The sequence below is a fragment of the Fistularia commersonii genome, chromosome 25 (genome assembly GCF_037954325.1).
Source record: "Fistularia commersonii isolate RoL2024-O1a breed Wild chromosome 25, RoL_Fcom_v1.0, whole genome shotgun sequence".
Taxonomy (NCBI): Eukaryota; Metazoa; Chordata; class Actinopteri; order Syngnathiformes; family Fistulariidae; genus Fistularia; species Fistularia commersonii.
The window spans coordinates 2024771-2052649 of NC_141308.1; the positions used below are offsets into that span (position 1 = coordinate 2024771).

General features: G+C 40.4%; 1 protein-coding gene across 2 annotated transcripts in view; it reads right to left on the reverse strand.

Annotated features, from left to right (window-relative positions):
• Positions 1-806: 806 nt before the first annotated feature.
• Positions 807-27879, reverse strand: part of ephb1 (EPH receptor B1) — a 175583-nt gene continuing 148510 nt past the window's right edge. For both annotated transcript variants that reach the window (XM_086172083.1, XM_086172082.1), the window contains exons 13-17: positions 12002-12151; positions 10235-10428; positions 9333-9488; positions 4891-6354; positions 807-2399 (exon numbers count right to left, since the gene is read on the reverse strand). In XM_086172083.1, coding sequence (XP_086028209.1) covers positions 6246-6354; positions 9333-9488; positions 10235-10428; positions 12002-12151 — 609 coding nt within the window. In that variant the 3' untranslated portion in view covers positions 807-2399; positions 4891-6245. The remainder of the gene's footprint in view (positions 2400-4890; positions 6355-9332; positions 9489-10234; positions 10429-12001; positions 12152-27879) is intronic.

Genomic DNA, 27879 nt, shown 5'->3' on the forward strand with positions numbered 1-27879 from the left:
CCCCCATATATAAAATTACATTTATGTTTTTTGAACACAGTTATCTTAATTGAAATTATTAAGATTAGAGAGAAAAAAATATTGTTCTGTAGTATTGTTTAATACACAATCACCGGTTATCATTTTTAATTGTTTTTTTTTATTAATTTTTCACTAAATTTGTCACTTGCTTCTTTTCCTGTTCCTCCAACATTAATGGAAACATACCAAAATCTTCCTGAAGCCCTGTCGTCATTCTGATTACATCACTCATAAATTAATTCAACTAACTTACTTCAATGGTTTGAAGTTCACAGTGCTCAGCCAATGTCCTTCACTCAGTATACTCTAAAAGTTTTCTACTCCCACATTCTACTTTGCACTGTTGGATTGCTTTCTCTCCAACTCACTCCCTCTGCAGGAGTTCCCTGCTGTGCACCAATCCCTTTTCTTGCAGGTGATTGCTCAGGGAATACTGATTAAGGGAAAGATTTGCCGCTGAGAAGTCACTTTTCAAACTTCCTGTGACTTTAATGTGAAAGTAAGTGAGCTGAATACTTCGTCAAAGATAAACACTTCCTTAAAGATGAAGTATACTTTCAGAGAAACACTACATACTCATCTGTGTCTTCATCTATTTGTCTCACTGACAGCTTGAGTTTGTCTTCCTGCTCCCATTTCTCTTATGCTTAGTCATAGTGCAACAATCATAACTAATCATGTCGTCTGTCCTTGTTATGAAGGCACATGTCGTTTACTATCATTCTAATTGTTAAGATAACAGTGACAAACTATCCTAATGAATGAAAAGACAAATGGTAAGACTGTTGCAGAGAACATAATAAAATTCATTTATTAAAAGTGCTTAAGGTGTAATCAACAACATTCATGACCTTGAGATGTCCTCTGAGTATTGTGTCACCTTTAAACGTGCCAACAGGGGTTGGTATAAGGCGTTCACTTCACAGTTACGATCAAAAATCACAAGTTACGAGGCATATTTTTCAATGTCGCGAATTCTCAAAAAAGATGATGCTCTATTAATCAGAGGGGTCTTGAGATTTTTGAACCTGTCACATCAAGGGTACTCGTCTAACTGGAAGACATTCGTTTCCAGCAAATTTAACAGACTATTCAAATGACTTAAGGTTGCAAAAATAATACCTTTTCATTGTTGCAGCTGTATTTAACAAGCCTTTTTTTATGCTTTTCATTTTATTCCAGTCGGTGAGCAACCACAGCGGAGGTAATTATTTCATGGCAAGTCTTCTATTTGGGACTGTGACGTCTCTTTTTAATAATGTGACTTGACTGTTCCTCTCCTTTTAATGAAGTTTTTGATAGTCATCGCTGAATCTCTGAAACTACTTGTGTTCCAATTCACAATGGTTTTATATACATATTTTTATCAGCTAATATGATGCTCAGGAGCTAGTAAGTACTTGTGGTTGAAATCTGACTGTTGGAAACGTCCCGATATGTTTCGACTATACTCATCAACTAAAACAAAAACTGTTTCTCTGGAGTGACATGTAAAGTGCAAAGTGTTCTGAAGGCCTCTGTAATTTATGAGGGTAATCTGACTCTTGTGTATTTTTATTTTTGTGGGTGAGCTTCTGTCTTTGAGAAACGGATAGTACTGTTGATATGGTGATTTTTCCACTTATAGTGCCTCTCTGGAAAAATGTGAAACAATAACTATTTAAGGTGTGTATATACCAAGCAATGGTTCGTTGATCAGTGGAGGATGGCTTTCAAAGTGTGCCACCAGACTGCCGGTAACAAAAAGCTGTTTATTTTCACTGTCATTATGAAAAGACCCATTAGATGTCACACACGGGGATGACAGCAGGAGCGCTGGATAATAACCCCTCTTGTCTGCCCTCTAGACTATCAATTCATGAAAACAGAATTATTGTCCATTAAGTCGGACCATAAAGCGATTCCACTTGTTTTCCAAGGCTTTATTGAGTGCATTTTTAGTACAATAGTTTTCAGAAAGTTACAGCTTACAAACTCTTGACACATACTTGTCACAATTTACATGTTTGAGCTATACAGAAACCAAAAAAGACAAAAAGGCTTGCACTGTTAAAACAATGTACCCGTGCCCATATAAATGTCTGTATACACAAATGTTTTTGTTGTGCGCACATAAATACATTCTCTCATTCTCTCAAATGCAATAAACAATGACATGTGCACAGTCACAAACAGCTCACGTCCATTGTGTACCATGGCTGGAGTTTGTGACAAGTATCCTGGAAGAGGTCCATGTTCATATGGTCTTTCTTCTAACTGGTTGCCCACAGAAATTCTTCAGTGTGTTTGCTGTTTGTGTGTTCATGCAAATATGTAGATATGAAGGGTTGTGGATCTTCTGTTTTATATGTGATATGGGTGAAAATCGACCACAGAGTCTGAAATGGAAAATACAAGGAGAACGCAGTGCCTTAATAGCAAGTATGTTAGGAAGTCACCTCAGATGAATCACTTTTCTGAACCATAAATGGCAAGCATGATGACAAGGGGCTCATTGGTCACTTTCCAACACTCACTGTGCCATCACACATTCAACAGGCTCTATACTTATGTTTCCTATCACTTTGTGTAGAGCGGCTTCCATATAAAATTACTTTCAGAGAGGAATGGCAAACTGCCTCCTTTTATCAATCCAAAGTGTCATTATAGTCAGATATTTAGAAAGACAAACAGAAAATGTTAGGAAAAAAGAATTACACTGTTGCATAATGAATACATTCTACCATCACATTCATAGGCCCTTGGGCTGAAAAGCAAATGGATGCGACTGAGTTGAATAGAGGACTAATGCATTTAAATTAAATCACTGGCTTCAGTGAAAAGGATTTATGCCAAGCTTGAAGAGCATGTGATTATTTTTTGGAATACTTGAAAAATCAATGAGCCGGAGAACTGATTTTGCCCATGAGGAAGGCCAGTTGTGAGAATGTGATATTTTCCATCAAAAAATGAAACCAAATAATATTTATATAATAGTATGTGACCACAATGATCATGCCAATAGATTAACAGCTGAATCACTTTAATGATGTAACTTCAAGACTTTTGTCAAAAACATATTCTTCACGCAGGTTTCCCTTTAAGCCCCACGATTCAATTCCTTTTAAGAATCGTCATCATTATGTTTTTTGTTTTTTTTCTGTTCATGACAGAACCATCAGTCTCCCTCCCTCTAGCCGATCAGATGCTTGTCAGATGGGGTTCCCAGCAGGTGTTTGCTTCCCTGTCTGGGCCCATTGGAGCATGAAGCCAACTCTTTCGCAGGCCCTGCCTGGCCCAACCCACCCCAGTCCAGGCACTGGAAAGCTTGGATTTCACGATAAATGAGCTGAAGATTTGCCAGCCAGTGGGCAAGCATGGGAGGTCAGGTAGATGAGGATGTTTTGATGTATGATTTTTACAGCTGCTGTGACTTTATATATCTAAATGCAAGACGCATAAAACTTATATTACTCATGTGCCCCCCAAAGTAATTTGTAGATGGATCTGGACGGGCTAAGCAAAATAATATTTGATATTTGATCATATTTGAGGGGATGTTGCACATGGCTCGTGGTTGTCTCAACATGTAAGGAGGTACAGGTACATATCTCAGTACTGTCAAACACTCATGTACAAAATATCTAAAAGTTTGTAATTTTAACTTTCCCAATTAAAAACGGAGGGTGGAGGCATTTTTTTGTTTGGTCCATTAAAAAGTGTGTGAAATTCTATAATGCTGCCCTCATCATAGTTGGAAAGCAAGTAGCCTGAGGCATCACCCTAAGGTCCTGGGATTTTGGTGATGTGAATACCCTGTACCTTGATGGGGTATCTTTTATCTTCTGTCTCTCTCTCTCTCTCTCTCTCTCTCTCTCTCTCTCTCTCTCTCTCTCTCTCTCTCTCTCTCTCTCTCTCTCTCTCTATATATATATATATATATATATATATATATATATATATATATATGTCACCATGCTTTAGCCATGGCTACTGCTAATACTGAGACAAAGGCGTATGAAAATTGTATTCAAACATATCAAAACAATATTGTAAACTTGATCATTTCTCACAGGATTTGAGGCCTGTTGTTAAAACAGAAATGCTAACAACTGATATGAAACCTAATCTACAAAGTGTACCTTATACAGTATACCAAAGCTATAGCTTAAAGCAAAAGATAATCAAGCGGTAATAAAACAAAGCAAAACATATCACAGCAGAAACATCTTCTTCTTGAAAACCTGGCTACCCAATTGTTACTGCCACTAATCATTATCACCTTACAGATTTCAATCATTGTAATTAGAATTACAACATCAAGAGATATCAACACAGAGAAATCAACCCCTGTTAAAATCCATCATTCCACAGTATTTCATACTTAGACATTCAGTCACAATGTCGCTCCAACAAAGTGTAGAGAACTTGGAACTGAATGCAGCATTTCCAAAAAAATCACTGTAGGTGGTACATAGAGCATGTAACTCTGACTGTACAACAATTTTGCTCAACGTGCAAGCACGTTTTGGCAGCAGCTCATGTCAGAGTGCATGGATTAAATGCAGCAGTACAGTATACGGCAGTTTGTGTGGCATTCAACTCAGTGTGACATGTCGGCTGGTTGGGTTTGAGTGTTTGTCAGATGACATCAGGCATGAGTTGGCAAGCAACAACCCAGATGTTCACTTTCTTATGGTAGACTAATACTGACTCATTTTGATTTCTAGTGCCTTGATTAGGTACTCTTCTATGCATGTCAAATTTAGTGACACTCTTGTCTTGGCTGGGTTATTACTTGTGACCACGAGATACACATTTGCTAGACATAAAATCAATAAGATATAAAGCAATTTGAGGTATGCTTTCATTCAATGAGGGGACACTTACCATGAATGTGAGTGTAACATGGTGTTTCCTTCCTCTCTGGATGCTGAGAACTTCAAACAAAAGTAACAAAAAGAAATTAAAACATAAAATATTTCTGTACAAGTAAGTGCTTACCAGCAATAGACAGAATGTGTACAGTCACATTTAACATGATCTCCAATGTATGAATAGTTCATCACTTATCTTTCAACCTAAAGTGATTCTCATATAGAACAACAATACCAATTTTCTCCTGATTATTCATTTTAAATATTCTTCAGGTTAAAGATTCAGTCAGGATTGTACCCCTGCTCTTAGATAAGGGAGACCTCCAAACTCAGTGTCCATTGTACCATCAACCAAAGGGAACCAGGGCATCATAAGACTTTACATACACATTGCATGTGTCTATCACAATCTAGTCAACAAATGTCTTTGCCAAAAATGCAAGCAGAAAGGTCTGTACATACATATTCATACATATCACCTTCAATATGAAGGTTTCTTATGAAAGATATAATCATATTTAACAGGAGATAAACATATTTATATTATCTGACTCTGGGTGTGGCTGGTAGGAAAAGTCCTTTGGCCAGGCCTTCCACCCAAGCCTCTACAGGTAGTGTTTACTTTAGAATACAAGTGGGTAGCTCTTTGCTATAGTGGTAAAACAAATTGACAGTACATGGCAAAATGCAAAAAAAAGCATAAAACAAAAAAGAAACACACAAACAAACAAAACAAAAAAACATTTTAAATGCATTTTTCAAAAATGTTTAGACAAAGCAAAATATGATGTGAAGGTTAAAGATGGTGCGCCACTGTACATCCCTGTATTTGTGCCCCTCTTTTTGTTGCTGCTAGTAATTGCTTTTTCTTCTGGGGCACATCTCTGGCCATTTGAAGGCATCTTCAATGCACATACTGACAACAATATGCATAAAATCACAGATCACATATTTTTTTCTAAATGTCTCACACTTCTAGACCATATAATAAGGAGGTACAATATTACTCATTTTTCCCCATACAGTCTGAACTTTGAGATATTTCTCGTGTTGATGTGAGATTCTCATGGGTTATTTTCAGTGTACAATGACAATAATGGCACAGCAACTGTTGTTTTCTTCAATGGATAACCAGAAAAACAGTATAAAGTCTGGACCCTGAACTCCTGAATGTGAATTGCAAGTGTGGTGGTTACTGGCTAACCATGTGGTAGTGTTGACCCTGGTCTCCTGTGTTATGGTAGCGGACTAGATTAAGACTATAGTCTCGACTCTGGCGCGTTCCGATGGATTGGGGGTCATTCTAGGGCTGCCATTGTTATTAGTCCTGCGAATGCTGCCCGTTCCATTGGACAGCGCCTCATGTAGTCATGCCATAGTTGTTGGTGACTGGCTCATCTGTACCCTCATGGATTGGATATTACTGAGAATCTTCTTCTGGTGGCCTGCCAGGGTGACTCTGATTCTCAGCAGGTCCCTTGAGAGAAAGAATAGCATCTTTTAAGACAACTGAGGAAATTATTTCCATTGTTATAAGTAAGGAAAAGAATGATAAAAGAAAGAGTGAGTATTTTTAAAAATGACTCTTGCAACAGAATTACAAAAAAATAACAATTTAACCACAGTTACTTTAGACCCCTCTGTGAGCTGCCATCTTACCATGGTGGAAGGGTTTGCGCCTCCCAGTGCTCCTGGGAGCTATGCTGTCAGGGACTTTATGACCCTGGAAGGGTCACCTAAGGCAAAGATGTCCCAGGTGAGGGACGAGACAAAGAGGACTCAGAAGAACCTCATGAAGAATACAAAGTTTGGACCTAGTTTTCCTTTACCCGGCTGCGGGTCATTTGGGTCCATATCTTGAGCCAGGCCTGGGGGCCAGGTGGCCGGGCCTTTACTCATGGGGCTCTGCTGGGCATGGCCCAAAGAAGCTGTGCCTGCCCAGGGTCCCTCTTCCCTTGGGCTCACCACCCACAGGGAGGGCCAAGGGGGTCGGATGCAGTGCGAGCCGGCCGTTGACCGCAGTGGAGGACCTTGGACCTGATCCTCGCCTGCAGAAGCTGGCTCTTGGGACACGAAATGTCACCCCTCTGGCAGGGGAGGACCCTGAGCGGGTACACGAGGCTGAGTGATTCCAACTAGATATAGTCAGACGCACCTCGATGCACAGTGTGGGGTCTGGAATCAGACCTCTCAAGAGAGGCTGGACTCTTTTATACTCTGGAGTTGCAGTGAGAGGCACTGGGCAAGTGTGGTCATGTTGACTGCCCCCCGACTTGGCGCCTGTACTCGAAAGGGTAACCTCCTTCCGCCTTCAGGTGGTGGGGGTGGGTTCTGATTGTAGTTGGTGGCTATGCACCCAACAGTTGCATACTACAATGCTCACATGGGTAACAACAGTGCGACTTGGAAGGGCATGATTGGGTGGAGCACCCCATCCCCCCCACCCCACCCCCAATCTGAACCCGAGCGGTGTTCGGTTATTGGATGTATGTTCTTACTGTTTTGTATATTTCCTGTGCATCTTGTATTTGCAAGTGTTCTTTGCAGTCCCTATGTCCTCTATTGTAAGTCGCTTTGGATAAAAGCGTCTGCCAAATGTAATGTAATGTAATGTATGTGCTCATCATTGATTGTCCATAACAAACACCATGTTCAGGCATAAAGGTGTCCATATGTGCAAATGGCACAAACATACCTTTGGCCACAGTTCTTTGATTTTGATCGACCTTGTGGTTGCATAATCAGACTTGCGACCACATGTCCTGGTGAGCTGGCTTCGATGGTGGGGAGGATGCCAGTCAGACCTGGCAGACCCTAAGGAGGCAGGGGACACTGAGTCCGAATGAGCTACGTTCCATGCTTCCATCGTCGAGGTGGCAGAAAGGAGCTGTGGCCGTAAGGCTTTCGTAGCCTGTTGGGGCAGCAACCTTAGAAGCCACTGATGGGCCCCAGCTGTAAAGGATGCCAAGTCCTACCGGGTCCGGTGCCAGCTGACAGGTACCGGAAGGCCAAGGTACCATAAGGCTTTGGTGGTTGCCGAGGCAAAAACTCGGGCGTGGGACGAGTTCAGGGAAACCATGGAGAACGACTTTCAGCGGGTGTCAAGGATATTCTGATCCACTATCCGGCGGCTGAGGAGGGGGAAGCAGTACTCCTTCAACACTGTGTGCAGTGGGAGCAGTGCGCTGCTGACCTCAACTCGAGACGTTGTAGATCGATGGCAGGAATACTTCTGAGACCTCCTCAACCCCATTGAAATGCCTTCCAAAGAGGAAGCAGAGCTGGGGGACTCTGGAGTGGACACCTATTTTCCAGGGCTGAAGATTCTGAAGCAGTCAAAATGCTCTTTAGTAGCAGGGCCCTGAGGTTGGATGAGGCCCGCCCTGGGTTCCTCAAGGCTCTGGATGCAGTTGGGCTGTGCTGGCTGACATGCCTCTGCCGCATTGCGTGGATGTTGGGGACAGTGCCGTTGGACTGGCAGACTGGGGTGGTGATCCCCCTTTTAAAAAGGGGGATCGGAGGGTGTGCTCCAACTAAAGGGGAATGGATTCACACTCCTCAGCCTCCCTAGTGAGTTCTATTCAGCGCTGCTGGAGAAGGAGTCTGCCAGGTCATTGAACCTTGGTTCCAGGAGGAGCAGTGTGGTTTACGTCCTGGTCATGGAACAGTGGACCAGTTCTACACCCTCGGCAGGGTCCTCAAGGGAGCATGGGAGTTTGCCCAACCAGTCTACATGTGTGGTGGATCTGGAGAAGATGACGTTCAGTCATCCGGGAGGAGCCACTGCTCCTCTGCATAGAGACGAGTCAGATAAGGTGGGTCAGACATCTGGTCAGGATGCCTGCTGGAAGCCTCCCGGGGATGTTTTCCAGGCATGGCCATCTGGGAGGAGACCACGGGGCAGACCCAGGACATGCTGGAGAGACTGTCTCCAGGCTGGCCAGGGAACGCCTTGGGGTCACCCCAGAGAAGCTGAACCAAGTGGCGGGGAACAGTGAGGTCTGGGGCTGACTGCTCCAGTTGCTGCCCCTGCGACCCGACTTTGGATAACCGGGGTAAGATGGATGGATGGATGGATGGATGGATACAATTTTAGAAAACAATGATGTCGTATAGAGTTGTATCAACCTTTAATAAAAAATGTTTAATAATGTTTTTCAATTATCATATATTGTATTAATGTGATTATGAAAATTTTTGTATGTAAAATTCACTTCTATATTTAGTAATATGAAAATACAACTTAAAAACATTTTTGAAAATGTTTTACTGTTGATAAAATGATGGAAAAATTCTCATTTAATGAGTTATATTTCCATGTTTCTATTAAGGAACTGTATCTATTAAGATTTACTTGAACTGAATTGACGGCATTAGTGCTAAAAATACATGTAGTCAACTTTGAATGCCAGTGTGCTCGTCAAGTGCCATATGCAAGAGAGGAAATGAACTCACTCTGAGGTCATTTGGGCAACCAGCTGCAGGGAGGTAAAGCCTGAGTTGAGGAAGTTGTCTCTATATTGGCTCATCTTGATGGCAGTGAGCCAGTCCTCCACTGAGCTAAAGTTGTTGAAGTCAGGTATGGATCTGTCCAACAGTGGCTGAGAAGGCCTGAGGGTAGAGAAAGGGGGGTAGGGTTTGGGTTGAAGGTGAGTTTGTATCTATCTTTCTTAGCAGTTACACTGTAAAATATGGATTAGTTTGTAATTCTGAAATCTGGGATAGTCCCTGGGTGTCTCTGAATACATACAGGTGAAAGAGATGCTTTTGGATATTCTCACTTCATCTTGGTTCTTAAGGGATAAAATTGCACATTACATAGAAAAAGAATTTCTTTAGGGCTACTTTGTTGGGGATGATAAGAGATGCAAGTTACTAGAAAAGTCCTTTGGAAGAAAGAGATTAGGCCTGATTCAACGGGTTTCATCGACACATTAAGACCAATATCCTGTAACTTTATTTTTTCCCATTTAAAAAACCTTTTGCATCCATTTTAACTCTTAACTGTACACTTTATACCTAAAGCTGATTAATGCAGCACAGGCTTTAGGCAATGCCAATTAAAACTGTGTTTGTATGCCATTGTAAACAAAATTTTCTCGCCCATCTTATTGACGTCAATTTACAAGTGCCCTGGGTCAGCCATATTTTACCATTTCAATGATACACTGTGCATTACGTATGCAATAAGAAGGCTGCCCTTCATTGCTTCATTCTGACTTTTATATTCAATATTTATTAATACATTTCAAATATTTTCTGAACAAATATATAGTGGATCATTATGTGAATTGATCATTGATATGAACATTGTGTGGTGGTGTATTTTGCTGTTCTGTTTTAGATATTTTACTTACACTGCAGGGATGTTTGCTACAGCTTTGAGACTGGTAGGGTTACGGATCATCTTGTCCAGTGTGCTCACTATGTCAGTGAAGCGGGGTCGTATGTTGCGGTCCTTCTGCCAACAGTCCAGCATCAACTGGTGGAGGGCACTGGGGCAGTCCATGGGCGGTGGCAGACGGTAGTCCTGCTCGATTGCATTTATTACCTAGGAGTGCAAGGGATAATGGGATATGTCTTCTATTTTAAAGTCAAGGTCAGTGATACATCATAATTCCATCATTCAACATCATATTGGGTAATCTAATGTTACCCAAATAACTAAGGTGTTTTTTAATGTTTTTTGCTCTTTTGAATCAGCTAACGTGCCCCAGTGCCACTGTTTAAATCACTTGTAAATAAAATAACTAAATGCTTAAGAAATCTGTCCAAGGTTCCATTGGCTATTGACTGACACATGACACACAGCTTTTTGAGGCAACATAAACCATACAGAGATAGTCAGTCAAGCGATTACAGGATTTGACATTGACATCCTTCGTTTGAGTTTAGGGTTAATCAGAACTTGACGATTTGGGCAAATTTTGAACATCTGTTTAGGCAGATCAAAGGGAAAACAAATCGATAATTTATCCTTTGATTTGATTCGTTCATTAAATAAGAATAAGAACATCTTTATTTATCCCGAAGGAAACTGTTGTGCCAGAGTTTCAAGTAAAACATAACAAATAATAAATAATAGTGGGGAATTGTATAAACAGTAAAAAAAAAAAAGGGGGGGGGTAAGAAATACAAATAAAACTATAAAGTGTCAAAGTCAAGGCTATAAAGTGTTTTAAGGTCTTAAGCACAAAGGCTAAATTTAAGTACAGTTTGGCAACCCTTTCACAAAGTTGTATGCAAATCGGTAACATTTCGACAAAGGGTTTATATGTGTTTTTATGTACATATGTGTGGGGGAAACTAAACAGCCGGACATGCTGAGCAGTGCCAGCCCTCCTCTCTGCATTCATCCCGCCAGGCAGTGTTTGCTGCTGGCCCACTGAGGCAACATCTGCTCATTTGGATGGTCCTTGTGGAACAGGGTCCATAGAGGCCTGATGGTTAGCTAGTCATCTCACTAAAGGAGCTTAGGGAGGAAGACCTCATAGCATGGGACCATATCCAAGCGTTGTGTGTGTTTGGTTCCTGTGTGTGGATCTTATCCAATGAATATGATGAACAAAGCAGAGCTCTCAGCAATCATTCATGCTCTTAAAAGCAAAGCAGAAAGGAAAGGGGATAGCGAGATACTGTGCCCATAATAAGTCATCCTTCAAAGTCAGAGTCAAGGGCATATTTGATGATAATGCAAGATGGAAGATGATAAAAATGTATGATTTATTAAGACCCATTCCTCTATGAGTTTTCATTGATTGCATACCCATGGAACAAATAGATGTATAAGGCACATCTGTATGGACATTTTAGGTTTGAGTGTTGAGACAAGATGCTACAAAATGGCAATACCAATTTATCACTTAAATCGATCTGTTATTTTCTTTATTTTCCTATTCATGTTGATAAACACGTTTTTACTTTTGGTCTAATTATAACAAATATGTAATAGACATTTCTTAAGAATAAGAATAATAAGAATTAGAATTAGAACAACTTTATTAATCCCGAAGTAAATTGCCTCCTTCTTACGCAATATCCCATCTTTTTTAGAAAATGTATTTATATTATCTTCCTCAAATAGGTAACATACAGGTAGCAGTTCTGTGTGTGAAAGTACTTACGTCCTGATTGGACATGTCCCAGTATGGTCTTTCTCCAAATGACATTACTTCCCACATGACGATGCCGTAGCTCCACACGTCACTGGCAGAGGTAAATTTTCTATAAGCAATGGCCTCTGGAGCTGTCCATCTCACAGGGATCTTACCACCCTGAGGGAAAGCAAAAGCAAAGGAGACAGATTTCCTATGAAATCTCAGTGCATTTTTTTCAGTTTTAGTGCATTGCTTTCAGCAGTCACATTCCTTCAGTTTCCTTTTTGACCAACTCCTTATACTTACATGTACTAGGTTCCTCAGTCCACCCATAGTCAAAATGTACATCAGATTCACTATCTTTCTCAGTAGTGTCTCTTGACAGTGTCTGCCCTTCACACACCAACCAACATTGCATCCTCTCCAACGGCCCCTGTTCGAATAAAGGAAGATGGGCCAGGGCTTCTGCTCATACATTGAGCGTGTCTGCCCGTAATTGGACTACCTGAGCCTGAGGCATGCAATTTGCTCTGTTGATTAAAATTGACAGCTGCTTGTTTAAATTTCCAAGTGCACATTCAAACACATTCACAATCACAGCAGAGGACTTGTGTTGATGGCATGTACACACAGAAAGACAAATATAACACAACCTCTGTCTGACTTTCGCTGACCACCAGAATAAAAATACCAATTACCCAAAACCGGACATTTGCAGATAAGCAGGTACTGTATAATAAACCAAAAATTGAGAAAACTCAGCACAGACTATCCTGTTCTATTTTATTTCTAAGAGCAAACAAGATCTTGGATTAACCTACTTGGATGATCTTGGAGATGCACAGAGCCTGTGGCAGCACATTCCAACCATCACAGACTACAAACCTGTGCCACATCTCTGTAACATCATCTCTCTGTGAAACAATCTCAACGGTTTCTTACTATGGTTTGAGACACAAAACAACACACATCCACAGAAGACCCCACTGCAGTCCCTTGAGCAAGCCCTGCTCTGCCCATGTGAATAGCACACTCTCCACCATCAACACCTGCAAGGCATCAGGCCCGGACAAAATCCCAGGTCGGGTGCTGAAGGACTACATAAAGGAGCTTAAGGACATCTCCACGGACGTCTTAAACACATCCCTGAGGCAAGCGGCTGTTTCATCATGCATCAAATCCAGCATCATCATACCTGTGCCAAAGAAGCCTCCCCCATCCAGCTACAATGACTGTTGCCCCATAGCACTGACCCTGATCATCATGAAGTGCATTAATCCATCCTCCCCTATACCCTGGGGCCCTTCAAGTTTGCAAAGCGGTCAAACGGTCCACAGAAGACATTATCTGCTCGGATCTCCACCCAGCTCTCACCCACCGAGACACCAAAGACTCTTATATGAGAATGCTGTTCCTAGACTACAGTTCAGCATTCAACACCATAATCCCACAACAACTAATCAACAAACCTCAACATCTGTGCCTCAATACCTCCCTCTGCAACTGGCTGCTGGACCTCTGTGCGAGGCCACAAGTAGTACGAGTCAGCAACAACATCTCAAGCAACATCACACTCAGAACAGGGGCCCCCCAGGGCTGTGTGCTCAGTCCCCTGCTCTTCAACTGCACACCAACCTACTGCATCAATCGCATGGTGAGGTTTGCAGACAACACAACTCTGGTGGGTTACATTACCAAGGATGAGGAGACCCACTACAGGAAGGAAGTCACTCAAACAAGCGAAAGCCTCTACACCCATCATATACACTTTCACCCAGGGAATCCAAGAGCTTCCTGACCAGCTATATCACTGTGTTGGCCAGAAGCTCCACAGACTACAACAGAAAATCTCTGCAGCGCATCATGAACACAGCATCACTAGTTCACTTCCACTCCTTGCCCTCTTTAGGAGGCCAAAGTCCCACTCCCTCCACTCTGCCCCTCTGGAACACCCACCTGTCACTGAGCTCAGCTAACTGGCAGAGTTTATGAAATATTCAAAACCAGGGAAAAAAATACAAAAATGAAAATTAAGTAGAAAAAGATCCATAGGCAAATAGGTATGATCTAAGCTCTCGAAACAGTCTTTTTCATCCTTTCATTATATGAGGCTTCCTGTATGTTGCTTGCTTTAAATTCACATATCTAAGATGACAAATGAAGAAATAAACACAGAGTGACATGCAAAAATGCCTTAAGCATCATGTTTTCTTTGATTCATCATTAACTGCTTACTTGCTTCATCATACTGCACATCAGATTATATGCCCCAGGATCCTGCTGGGATATGAGCTGAGTGTTGTTGTAACGCCCCGAGTAAAGACACAGGCTTAACAGAACTCCTTGTGTGGCTCCAAAGAGACAGACTAGTAATAATATTTTCAACAGGGGTGGATCAGAGGTGGCAGTGCAAAGCATTAGTAATTACAGCTCTGGGGCAATGCTAACTCTGCCAAAATTCAGCTTTAATATCATGACGTACTGAGGAGCTCATTCATACAAGAATGGGAGAGAAACACAAAATCTTGGGAAAAGGACAAAAATAACTTTTTATCAGCAGAAATACCATTAGTACTACAAAGAGTGAGGTGGGGTATGGGGGGATTTATGATGAGAAATTAAACAGACTGAGTATCAATACTCAAGCATGAGTGCTTTGGAAAGCCCCAAAGCATGGGGAGAACTTTGGATATGACGTATTGTGCTGGCAACCAAAAATGAACAAGCACTTTTCTCTTCTTCACCTTGAAGGAATGGATCACCCCAAAAACAGAATTCAAACACTCCTACCATCTTGGACTGTTAAATCCAACTTTGTTGAGATGATCGAGACCACTGCTTTACTACCCCTGGAGCCAGAGAAGAGTCATATTTCATCATGTGAGATTATGCTTTCCTCAATGCAGATGGATATTGTAGAAAGTACTAATTTCTTTAGGGATCTTGAAAGGATCAATATTCTGGTTTATAAATGTCTGTGTAACATAAATGGAATATTAAAAGGACTCATGAAAGTATGAATGTATGAAATGAGTTTGTCACAATTCTTAGAAAAATACAGTTCTTGTGTTTAAAACAATTATACCTAGTGCAGCCTCAGGGGGGCGCAAGCCAATGTCTCTCTGCGCCCCTGCGCCGGTCCCAAGACCGAATGTATGCAGAGGGTTGGGTCAGAAGGAGCATCCGGCATAAAACTTGTGCCAAAACCAAAAATGCAAATCAAACTTAATCATTTCATACCAGATTGTCCGAGGCCTGGGTTATCAACGACCGCTATTGGTGCCAATAACCCACAGGATACCACTGGAAATTGGGCTACTGTTGCTCAAAGGAGACGAGAAAGGTGTGTTCAGAAGCATAGAGAAAAGAAAGAAGGCCAGAACCTGGGACTGATTCAGGACTTTGAATATTGGGCCAATTACAGAAAAGGTTTGAGAGTTGGTTGACATGATGCAGAGAAAGTAGATGTATATATTGTGTGTCCAGGAGACTAGCTAGACAGGTAGTAAGGCTAATAGCTTAGGAGCAGGTTTTAAGTTGCACTATCATGGTATTGACAGGAATAGAAATGGAGTAGATGTTAGCTTGAAGGAGGAATTTGTTTGGAAAGTTCTGGAGGAGAAGATTGTTGGATACACCTATGAGTCTGAACCTCGCAATTGAAGGTGTGATACTCAGTGTTGTTAGTGACTATGTCTTACAGGTGGGATGTGGGTTTGAGGGGAAGAAGTACTGGAGTGAGTTAGTTAAAGTGATGGAGAATATCCCCAGAGGCGAGAGAGTGTTAATTGGTCCAGACTTCAATTATTATTTTGGTGCAGGCAATAGAGGTGATTAAGAAATGATGGGTGGGTTTGGTATCGATGGAAATGGAAAAGTAAATGGCTGTAGTGAATACTTTTTTTGAGAAAAGCCAGGAACATATGGTAACCTATAAAGGTGGTGGTAAGAGCACTCAGGTAGACTACATCTTGTATACAAAATGTAATCTAAAGGAGATCAGTGACTGCAAAATAGTGGTAGATGGGAGTCTGTCTGGACAGTATACAATGGTGATTTGTAGGATGAATCTGGTGACAAGAGATAAAGAGGACAAAGGCACAACAGAGAATTTCAACCACGGAGAGCTTCCAGATGACTGTACAACTACAAGTAATGATGAATAGGGAAGAGCGGTCAGGTGTGCTGCAGGTGCGAGAGAGAAGGTTAAGCAGGTAAGGCAGGTTGGAAGTGATGGAGAAAAGTGTTAGTGGTACTATGCAATAGAAGAATATCAGCCAGAACGAAAGAATGGCATACAAGACAGTTGTGAGACCAGCAACACAACATGGGTTGGAGACAATGGCATTGAGGAAGCAAAGCTGGAGGTAACAGAGATGAAGATGTTGAGGTTCTCTTTAGGAGTGACGAGGATGGATAGGATCAGGAATTAGTTTATCAGAGGAACAGAACATGTTTGATGGTTTAGAGAGAAGGTTAGAGAAACGAGACTTAGATGGTTTGGTCCTGTACAGAGGGAGATAGTGAATATATTGGTAGAAGGATGCTGGAGTTGGAGCTGACAGGCCAGAGGTCTAGAGAAAAACGGTAGATAAAATTTATGGACAAAGTGAAAGGGGAAAGACAAGAAAACTGAAGATAACTCATTTTGCTTTGACTGTATGTGAACAATCCTACCAAAAATAGCACTGTGTTGGCTTCCGATACTATGCATAGAATAGTAAATAAAACAACGTTGGTCTTTTGACAATTATCCCCTGTATAAATAATCAGAACAGATGAAAAAAAAAATGGCCTTAGTTTGCTCTGCATAAGGAGGCATAAGTTCAAATATTTGGAGTAATGCTTTGTAGGCTCACTATTCTTTGATTTCAAAATTTCCGAGTAGATGACAGATCCTCAGCAACATTTATCCCATGTAGGTCATAACAGCTCATAAAATGTATTTCTGAGGGAGTTCCAAGTGGCGCAAAATTGTGTAATTCATACTTTTTTATGCAAGAGCACCCTATCATTTTACCTCAGTGATATTATACTACTTGACTGGTGTCAGTAGGATACAGCCAACTGTGACAGGTGTGACTACTTGGACAGTTAGTAGTATGTCTTGAGTGATATGTGTGGTGACTGTCAGGTGAAGAGGAAGAACAGATGTGATCCAATGACAGCCATATTTGAAGAAAGAAGAATAAATATGTGGTGGACTATGTGAGCACCGTTGTCACTTATGATTCTTTGCCCAGAAATATGATAAAGACAAAATAATTGACAAACAAAGGACATAACATACCTGTAACATACAATGTATTTGTATTGACTTCAGGCATGCATTCTAAACAGGGGCATATTCTGTTTTGGTGTGTCAATAACATAACACTGTGGAGGTAAAATTTTAATCCAATACACATGTCAAAACACAGCAAAAGAAAATAACTTACAAGTAGAAAACTGTCATTGGAAAAAGATGGATCTACACTTATTCTGCATTTTCAATTCACAAAATCTATTTAGATCCCATTAGGGAGACGAATATAGATCTCTCTCTCTATATATATATCTATATATATATAGATCTCTCTCTCTCTCTCTCTCTCTCTCTCTCTCTCTCTCTCTCTCTCTCTCTCTCTCTTATCTATCTATCTATCTATCTATCTATCTATCTATCTATCTATCTATCTATCTATCTATCTATCTATCTATCTATCTATCTATCTATATATATATATATATATATATATATATATATACACACATAGGTAAATATCTTCTTTCAGCTTTTCCCTTCACCACAGTGATTCAACCTTCTCCAACTAACCCTGTTCTTTGTATCCTCCTCTCTCACACCAACTACCTTCATATCCTCTCTAACTACGTGCATAAATCTTCTCTTTGGTCTTCCTCTAAACATCCTGCCTGGAAGCCCCAATTCTAGCATCTGTATCCCGCCTCTGTACATGACCGAACCGTCTCAGTCTGGCTTCTCTGACCTCTCGAAAACGTCTAACATGTGCTGTCCCACAGATAGACTCATTCCTAATCCTATCCATCCTCGTCACTCCCAAAGAGAACCTCAACATCTTCATCTGGCTGATAGTCTTCTATCACATAGTACCCCAGACACTTTTTTCCACCCATTCCCACCTGATTGAACCCGTCTCTTCACCACACTTTTTCCACACTCTCTGATACTCTGGACTGTTGATTCAAAGTACCTGAAATCCTCCAACTTTTCGATCTCCACTCCCTGTAGCTTCACTGTTCCACCCGGGTTCCTCTCATTCACAAACATATACTCTGTCTTGATGTGACTAACTTTCATTCCTCTCCTTTCCAGAGCATACGTCCACCTTTCTAGCTTTTCCTCAACCTGTTCTCTGCTCTCACTACAGATCAATGTCATCTACAAACATCATGGTCCATCATGGTCCATTGAGATTCCTGTCTAATCTCATCTGTCAGCCTGTCCGTCACCACTACAAACAAGAGGGGCCTCAGAGCTGATCCCCAATGGAGTACCACCTCCACCTTGAACTTCTCTGTTACCCCTACAGCACACCTCGCCACTGTCTCAGTGAGCATACATGTCCTCTACCAGTCTAAAACACTTCTCTGCTACACCAGACTTCCTCATCCAATACCAGAGTTCCTCTTATGGCACCCTGTCATATCATTTTTCTAGGTCTACAAAAACGCAATGCAGCTCCCTCTGGCCTTCTGTACTTCTCTATTAGCATTCTCAAATCAAATACTGCATCTGTAATACACTTTCTAGGCATGAAGCCATACTCCTGTTCACAAATGCTGATTTTAACTCTGAGTCTAGTTTACACTACTCTTTCCCACAACTTCATTGCATGGCTCATCAACTTTATCCCTCTATAGTTGCCGCAATTCTGTGCACCCCGCTTATTCTTAAAAATGGGCACCATCACTCTACCACTGCCTCTCCTAGACACTTCCATACCTCCACAGGTATTTCATCAGGACCAACTACCTTTCCACTCTTCATTCTCTTCAATTCCTTCCTCACTTCACTTCTACTAATCTCTACTACTTTGTGATCTACAATAGTCACCTCTTCTACCCTTGCCTCTCTTTAATTTTCCTCATTCATCAGCTCCTCTAAGTACAAAGCACTCTTCTGGCATCTGTCAATACATTCCCCTCTCTGTCCTTAATCACCCAGACTTGCTGTAGATCCTTTCCATCTCTATCTCTCGGTTTTGCCAACCTGTATAGATCATTCTCTCCCTCCTTACTGTACAACCGAGAACACAAGTCATCATACGCCCTTTGTTTTGCCTTTGCTACCTCTATCTTTACATTACGCTGTATTTCCCTGTATTCATGTCTGTTCTCTTCAGTAACCTCAGTGTGCCAATTCTTCTTTGCTAACCACTTTCTCTGTATATACTCCTGCATTTCCTCATTCCACCACCAAGTCTTGTTATCTGCTTTCCCTCCCGATGATACACCAAGTACTCTCCTTCCTGTCTCCCTGAAAATATAAGCTGTAGTTGTCCACTCATCTGAAAGCTCTCACTGACCACCCAGAGCCTTTCTCAACTCCCCCCCAAAACCATTCTACACTCCTCCCTTTTTAGCTTCCACCATTTTTACCTCTATGCTGCCTTTATCCTCTTGATCTTCCTTGTCACCGGAGTCATTGTATAAACCACCATCCAATGCAGTCTGGCTTCAACCTCACCTATAACTACTTTGCAGTCTACTTTGATGTCTTTCAGGTTACCACATCTGTACAAGACGTAGTCTAGCATCACACCTTCAAGTTCCAGTTTCAGACTCATAAGTCTACCTGACATGACTGACTTTTCACCTCCAGAATATTCCTAACAAACTCCTCATTCAAGATAATTCCTACTCTATTTCTCCTCCTGTCAGTACCATGATAGTACAAACTAAAACTTGCTCCTAAGGGTCCATCCTCACAACCTTTCCACCTGGTCTTCTGGGCACACGGTATATTCCCCCCTTGAAGCTGCATTGAGCATATGTCTAAACATATATGTCTAAACATATATATATATATATATATATATATATATATATATATATATATATATATATATATATATATATATATACACAGTATATATATCCCTCTCCCATTCTGGCTCACTCCTTTTTCTTTTAATTACATTCTCGATTTTCCTTAACTCTTCAAACTTAAGTAATCCATTTATAAACAATGCACACTCAAATGAAACTGAACACATTTACTTAGAACAGGAGAGTCCTCCATCAACATTCTTTTAATGATATCCTGAGAGCAACAATCTGTCTTGGATTTCTGCCCAACCAGAATGAGAATGAAAGTGAATAAAATTGAGGAAATCGAAGCAAGACATTGAGAGATGAGGGAAAAAAGACAAGAAGATCGGGGACACTGATGTTGATCTCTCAGATACCAGAGGCAGTGGATTCATCATAGATATAGTTAAGTCATACTGAATAAGTGTTGACCGATGTGAAAAGTTTATATTGCTCAAAAGCTAAATATAATTGCATCTGGTGAGCTGGGGAATGGATTGAGGCTTTTTATAGTCAAAATTGTTTTAGAGGTTTATTCTTAAAATGTCTCTCATGCCTGGGTAGCTAATAGTAGTAAAATATAACATAATCTACATAGTTTCCCATAAATAATTCTGCAAAACAATTTCATGAGAGATTAAGCCTGAGAGACTACACTCTACCTCAGCGATCCCTACAAAGTATGATAAAACTAACTCTAAATCAGTTGGATGTCACTCGCTTGGTTTGTGAATTCCTGTTTTGAAACCGCAAATATTTAAGCAGGGAAGTGCTGAAACATTTCATCCATTTGTCGGAGAGATCCTATTTTGATTCCTAACTGCCCCAGAGGCCATGTCAGAGTACTTACATAAAACACTGACTCCAACAGCTCCTTATACCTGTCATTAATTTATGAATCAATGTAAATGTGTTCGTTATTGGGTGGTTCACATGGCAGGCTCTGCCAAGAATTGTAGACATGCTGGAAAAAGAGAAAAAAAAAGAACAAAAAAAAAACAACATACAATTGCACTTTTTTTAGTACCAAAAATACATAATCATTAATACATCATAAAAAGAAACTGTCTGTATGAGAGGGTGAAGCAAAACAGAACAATTTGCATCTCTATATTGATTAAAAAAACAAAAACAAAAACTGAAATCTTGTCATAGTTACTTGACAAACTAAGGTTTTTTTTTGCCTGATGCATTGAGCAAATGTTATAAATAATTATATAAAAAATTATTTCAATGATTTTGACCATTATGAAAGTAGAAAAAAAGGAACACCATGCTGCAAGGTCACTGACTTGATCAGATGCTGTATGTATTGCAAGCATTGGAGTTCAACACTCTGCTGGTATTCAGAAATAATGCCTACTGATTCAAGGGAATGAAAACACACCTTTTAATAGTAAACTATATACAATTAAATTGTGACTCTATCGATTGATAAATAAATAAATGCACAGATAATAAAACAACATGAAATTAAGAAAAATATTTTCAAGTGCTGGAAAATCATTATCATGTACTGATTTTGAAGTATCGTTACAAAAGAAATAATATGAGATGGATTTGCTGGTATACATTTGCTGGTTATCATTGAAATGAATTTTTTCCCTTACACATATAAACTCTGGTGGAACCAACATTTGGCCCTGATATTAATGCATCGATCAAATGTACATATTCATCTAAAAGTCTGATAATTAGTTACATGTGTGCTATATTCAGATTATCTTAATTAAATGTATTTCTACATTAAGGAATAATTATGAAATTTCCTTTCATCCCGTACATTATTTTCATGAGTGCACAAATGGAATAAATAAATACCTAAGGAAAACCTCACAGAGAGTCTTTAGCATGTCTATCAGGCACCTGGTACCACTCACTGAATTAAACATTGCAACTATCCAGTCTTATTGGCATTATTTAATGCTAATATTGGAAAGTGACCTTGGCTCCATAATACCTTCGCAGGATGTGGAAAATAGCCAATCACCTCTCATCACTTTGGAGCAGAACCTAAATGGACTTAATCCTTTCTAAAACAACGAGACTAATGGTTTTGATTTTTTCAATTCATAAGGAGGCTGAGTTCTCCAACAAAAGTACTTATTCAAAGAGATACCTCAACAGTTTAAACACAGGAATTTAAAATCTCCATATTTGTGAGTTTGCAGTAGAGTTTGCTGTCTATCTCTTTCACTGATTTAGAATTACCTTTTGAGCAATTCTAAACCCAGGTCAAATGTAAATTTATTTAAACAAGTACAGATGGTAAATCAATGGCATTTTTATTCTGACTCTGTCAAGTGTAAAAAGAGTGTATCAATCAAGGTAGTGAGCTTTGTTTAAAAGTGTCATACCTGTGTGATTCTATTCATCCATGTTTTATGTGACTTTTATGTTTTCAAGCCTGGACAAATTAAACCCAACCCTCTAAATAGACTGTAATTTGAAACTTTATAACCTCTTTTGATAGTACACTAAGAGATTGGGAATTTTAATTTCACTATGTTGATGATCTTGGATTCAGATCCCAAAAGCAGCTAAGTGGTTGTGCAAGTAAGTCAGAAATAACATGACGATGTAGCTTACTCTTAGAGTCTAGCAGAGTGTGGGTCTTTCTATGTGTTTTGCTCCATCCAGCTCTACATCAGCAAAATCATTACTTATCAAATGAGGTTTATTTGATAATCTACCAATGCAGAAAAGACAGTAAAGTCAACTATGAAATTTGGTGGAGGGGAAAAGACCAATTTTCTAGCCTTTTTTTTTTTTTTTTGCTTTTTTTCCCCCCAATAGGGCTCATATGGGTTTAAATATTAATTTACTGAATGTTTCAACTAATATCAAATATTTCACACACAGACCAATATATTTCCTTACTCCCCATGTCAAAATTTTTTGTTTTCCAGAATTCACATCAAATGGAAAATGAGCAGTAAAATTCAAACACAAATTCTGACACGCAAAAGGTTCTGATTCATTCCCCAATGGGATTCACTGAGCTCCTGAGAGCGAACCATTCCCAAATGTTTGTGAAAACATTATTTGGATGGGTGAGCTACTGTTGGCCATATAATTGTAACTATATACATTTATAAACACATTTACATATTTATACATATATTTTTATACATATGTTCAATGCAGCCTCAGGGGAGCACGGGCAAGTGACTCACTGAGCTGGTCCCAAGTCATGATAAATGCAAAGGGTTGCGTCAGTAAGGGCATCCGTCGAAAAACTTCAGAAACCAAATATGCGAATCAAACCTAATCATCTCATACCGAATTGGTCGAGGTCCTGTCTAAAAATGACCACCATTGGCACTGATGACCTACAGGGTACCAGCAGAAATTGGACTACTGTGGGTCGAAGAAGGAGAGGAGGAAGTCATGTTTGGAAGCACAGAGAGAGGAGGAACAAGTCTGGAACTGAGAGTAGGGACTTTGAATATCGGCATATCGGGACTACGACAGGAAAAGGTAGAGAGTTGATCAACATGATGCAAAGAAGGAAGGTGGATAGACTTTGTGTCCAGGAGCCCAGGTGGAAAGGTAGCAAGGCTAGAAGCTTAAGAGCAGGCTTTTATGTTGTACTATCATGGTACTGACAGGAAGAGAAATGGAGTAGGAGTTGTTATCTTAAAGGAGGAGTTTGTTAGAAATGTTCCAGAGGTGAAAAGAATGTCAGGTAAACTTATGAGTCTGAACTTGGAAACTGAAGGTGTAGTACTCAATGTTGTTAGTGGCTATACCCCACAGGAATAAGAGGTAGAAGGAGAAATTCTGGAAAGAGTTAAATGAAGTGATGCAGAATATCCCCAGAGATGAGAGAGTGGTAATTGGTGCAGACTTCAATGGGCATTCTGGTGCAGGTAATAGAGGGGATGAAGGAGTGATGGGCAGATGTGGTATACAAGATAGGAACGCGGAGGGATAGATGGTGGTAGATTTTGCAAAAAGGATGGAAATGGCTGTAGTGAACATTTTTTTTTCCAGAAAAGTCAGAAACATAGGGTAACACAGGTAGACTACATATTGAGGTAAACTGAAAGAAATCAGTGACTGGCGACACTTTCACCAACAACTATTTTGCAGACAGCATAGGATAGTGGTTTGTAGGATGACTGTGATAACAAGGAAGATCAAGAGGATAAAGGCTGCACAGAGGACAAAGTGGTGGAAGCTGAAAAGCGAGGAGTGTTGTATGGTTTTCAGGGTGGAGTTGAGAAGGCTCTTGATGGTCAGGGAGAACTTCCAGATGACTAGACAACTACAGCTTATGTTACCAGAGAGACAGGTAGGTGAGTACTTGGGGTATCATTGGGAGGGAAAGTAGATAAGGAAACTTGGTGGAATAAGGGAGTCCAGGAGTATATACAAAGAAAGCAGCTAGCAAAGAAGAAGTGAGACACTGTGGGTACTGAAGAGAACAGACAGGAGTATGGGGAGATACAGCGTAAGGTAAAGATAGAGGTAGCAAAGCCAAAACGAAGGCACAAAAGTACGATGACTTGTATGCTCGGTTGGACAGAAAGGAGGGAGAGAATGATCCATACAGGTTGGCAAAACAGAAATAGAGATGGAAAGGATCTGCAGCAAGTCTGGGTGATTAAGGATAGAGAGGAATGTATTGACAGATGCTATAAGAGTGCTTTGTACTTTGAAGAGCTGATGAATGAGGAAATGAGAGGGAGGCAAGGGTAGAAGAGGTGACTGTTGTAGACCACAAAGAAGCAGAGATTAGTAAAAGTGAAGGGAGGAAGGCATTGAAGAGGATGAAGAGTGGAAAGGAAGTTGGTCGCAATGATGTACTTCTGGAAGTACGGAGGTACCGTACTTAATCAACTGGATGTTAGAGATTGAGAAGATGCCTGAGGAATGGAGACAAAGTGTGATGGTGCCCATTTTTAAGAATAAGGGGGATGCACAGAATTGTGGCAACTTTAGAGGGATAAAGTTGATGAGCCATACAATGAAGTTATGGGAAAGAGTAGGGGAAACTAGACTGGGAGCAGAAATAAGCATTTGTGAACTGCAGTATGGCTTCATGCCTAGCAAGAGTACTACAGATTCAATATTTGCTTTGCAAATCCTAATAGAGAAGTACAGAAGGCCAGAGGGAGCTGCATTGCGTTTTTTGTAGACCTAGAAAATGCATATGACAGAGTGCCAAGTGAGGAACTCTGGTATTGTATGAGGACTCCATCAGAGATCAGCTCTTAGCCCCTTCTTGTTCACAATGGTGATGGACAGGCTGACAGATGAGGTTAGACAGGAATCTCATTGGACCATACCATTTACAGATGACATTGTGATCTGTAGTGAGAGCAGAGAAAAGTTGAGGAAATCGAGAGAGGTCGAGGTATGCTCGGGAAAGGAGAGGACTGAAGGTTAGACGCGGTAAGACAGAGAATATGTACTGTATGTGAATGAGAGGAGCCCAGATGGAATGGTGAGGGAATAGGGAGTGGTGATCAAGAAGTTTCGGATACTTGGGATCAACAGTCCAGAGCAGCGAACAGTGTGGAAAAGAGGTGAAGAGACTGGTTCAAGCAAGTTGGAATGGGTGGAGAAAATTGTCAGCGGTATGCGATAGAAGACCATGAGCTAGAATGAAAAGAAAGGTGTACGAGACAGTGGTGAGACCAGCAATGCTGTATGGCCTAGAAACAGTAGCAATGATGGAGAGACAGGAGGCAGAACTAGAGGTTGCAGAGATGAAGATGCTAAGGTTCTCTTAGGAGCAATTAGGATGGATAGGATCAGGGATGAGTCTATTTGAGGAACAGCACATGTGAGATATTTTGAAGAGGTCAGAGAAGCCAAACTGAGATGGTACAGAGGAGTGATGGCGAATATATTGTTAGATGGACGCTAGAATTGGAGCTGCCAGGCAGGAGCTCTAGAGGAAGACCAAAGAGAAGATTTATGGATGTAGTGAGAGAGGATATGAAGGTACTTGGTGTGAGAGGGGAGGATACAGAGAACAGGGTTAGATGGAGAGGGTTGCGGGGACCCCTGAAGGGAAAAGCTGAAAGGAGAAGAAGAAGAAGATGCTTATACATATGCTCGAATAAGGCAAATGTGTGGTGCCCTTGTGCCCAGTTCTATTATGAAGATTAAAATTATAAAAAGGAAAGGCAAAGATAAAAAATGCTAGATAACTGAATTCTATGTTTTCCAAAAACATCAGTCCTATGTATCAGGTCATCATTGTGCATCTGGTGCAATCTATCCATTTAATAAAGGCCTGAAACAAATCAAAGAGCCATTACAATGCAAATACAGCAACATTAGCGCTGCAATGAAACACACCCTTTAAAGAAATTTAAATTAATTAGCAAACATCATGTTAACTCATGCTGTGCATGAGTGGCTTGGTAAGAACTAAATTACCTGTGACTGCAGCGAGAACCCAGCAGTGACGCAGGGTGAGCTCTTTTCTGATCACGAATCCAGGTTTAACGCAGTTGCAAGCTAGTGCTACAAAACATACATCCAGTATCACACTGCATGCACTCTAAATGGTGTTACCCAAATTGCATGGAAAATTTTGAAAAGAAGGGGGAAGGAGGTGATTAATTTGCTAGATTACAGGGGCATTGGGGGTGAAGGTAAATCCCTGCATGTTAGTGCAATTCAATTTGCCTGATTTCATAGGTCTTGCCAGGTGTACAAGATTGGCTTTCTGATTGGTCTGTGTCAGGGTCATAATTGCAGAGGTCATGATGATGAGCACCCAATCTACTTAATTGTACCAGATCGTATACAATATGTGCCATATGCAACTTCCCAGCAATTTGTTAGCATGTGCTATGAGTCTCCATACAATATCCTCACCATGTATTTATTCAGTAGCTAATAACATTTACTTCTTTCAAGTGATTCAAGAACTATAATTCAACATTTCATCTGGATCCTAAGTAAGCCTTGATGCATTCCCTGATATATTACACAATAAGACATCTCATCTCACTGACAATTATTTTTTATTGAACTTTATAGTCATACTTCCTCACTATGTCTATGTATGCTAATGCTCAAAGATAACGCTTCTGTAAATCATAGAGCTATTCATGCTCTTTCAAGAGAGGACAGTTTCTTTAAATCTTTAAATGATGCCTAAATAAAGTATATTGATTTATGATGATTCAATTCATTTCCTTCCATGAATCATCTAAAATGTGTGTTGGTGGCCTTGGAATGTTTGCCTCTCACAATGTTTTAACAGTCACGCTGTGTGACTGTCAAAAATTAAGGATCGAATGTTATATTTGTATTGACTCCCAAGGGAAATATCTGATCTTAGTTGTCAAATAGTCAGTTTCTTCATTGGAAAGTCCTTATCACTTTCTGTTTACAACTTAAAGCAGATCAGAAGGTCTACAGTTGTTTTCAAGAGCATGCAAATGCAGCAAAGTTTTTTTAGTCCAGCTGGGGCGGACCAACACAGAGCACTTACCGTATATACTCAGCATGTATTTACTCCTTACAACATTTTTTTTCTCATCATTTCTCATATGTAATATAAAGCTAAAACAGCTTTTATCTGGAGAAAATATCTCTTTACCTGTGTAAAACCTGAGGAGGCAAGTGACCTTTGTAAAGTGTCAGTAAGTACTACTGAAGTCATGACATTATCGCACTTGAAGTAATACTGAGATGGGTTTTAAAACACCTTTTTTGTGTCACTCTGTTTTACTGAATGTGCAAATACAACTGGGATTGAGGCTACCAGCCCTGAGATGAAAGTTCTTGTATTTGAAGTACATTGTACAAGTAATGAGCTTGGAGTGTGGGGGGATAGATTAGTGAAATGCTCACAGGTAATGCTGTATGTGCTCCTTATGGTG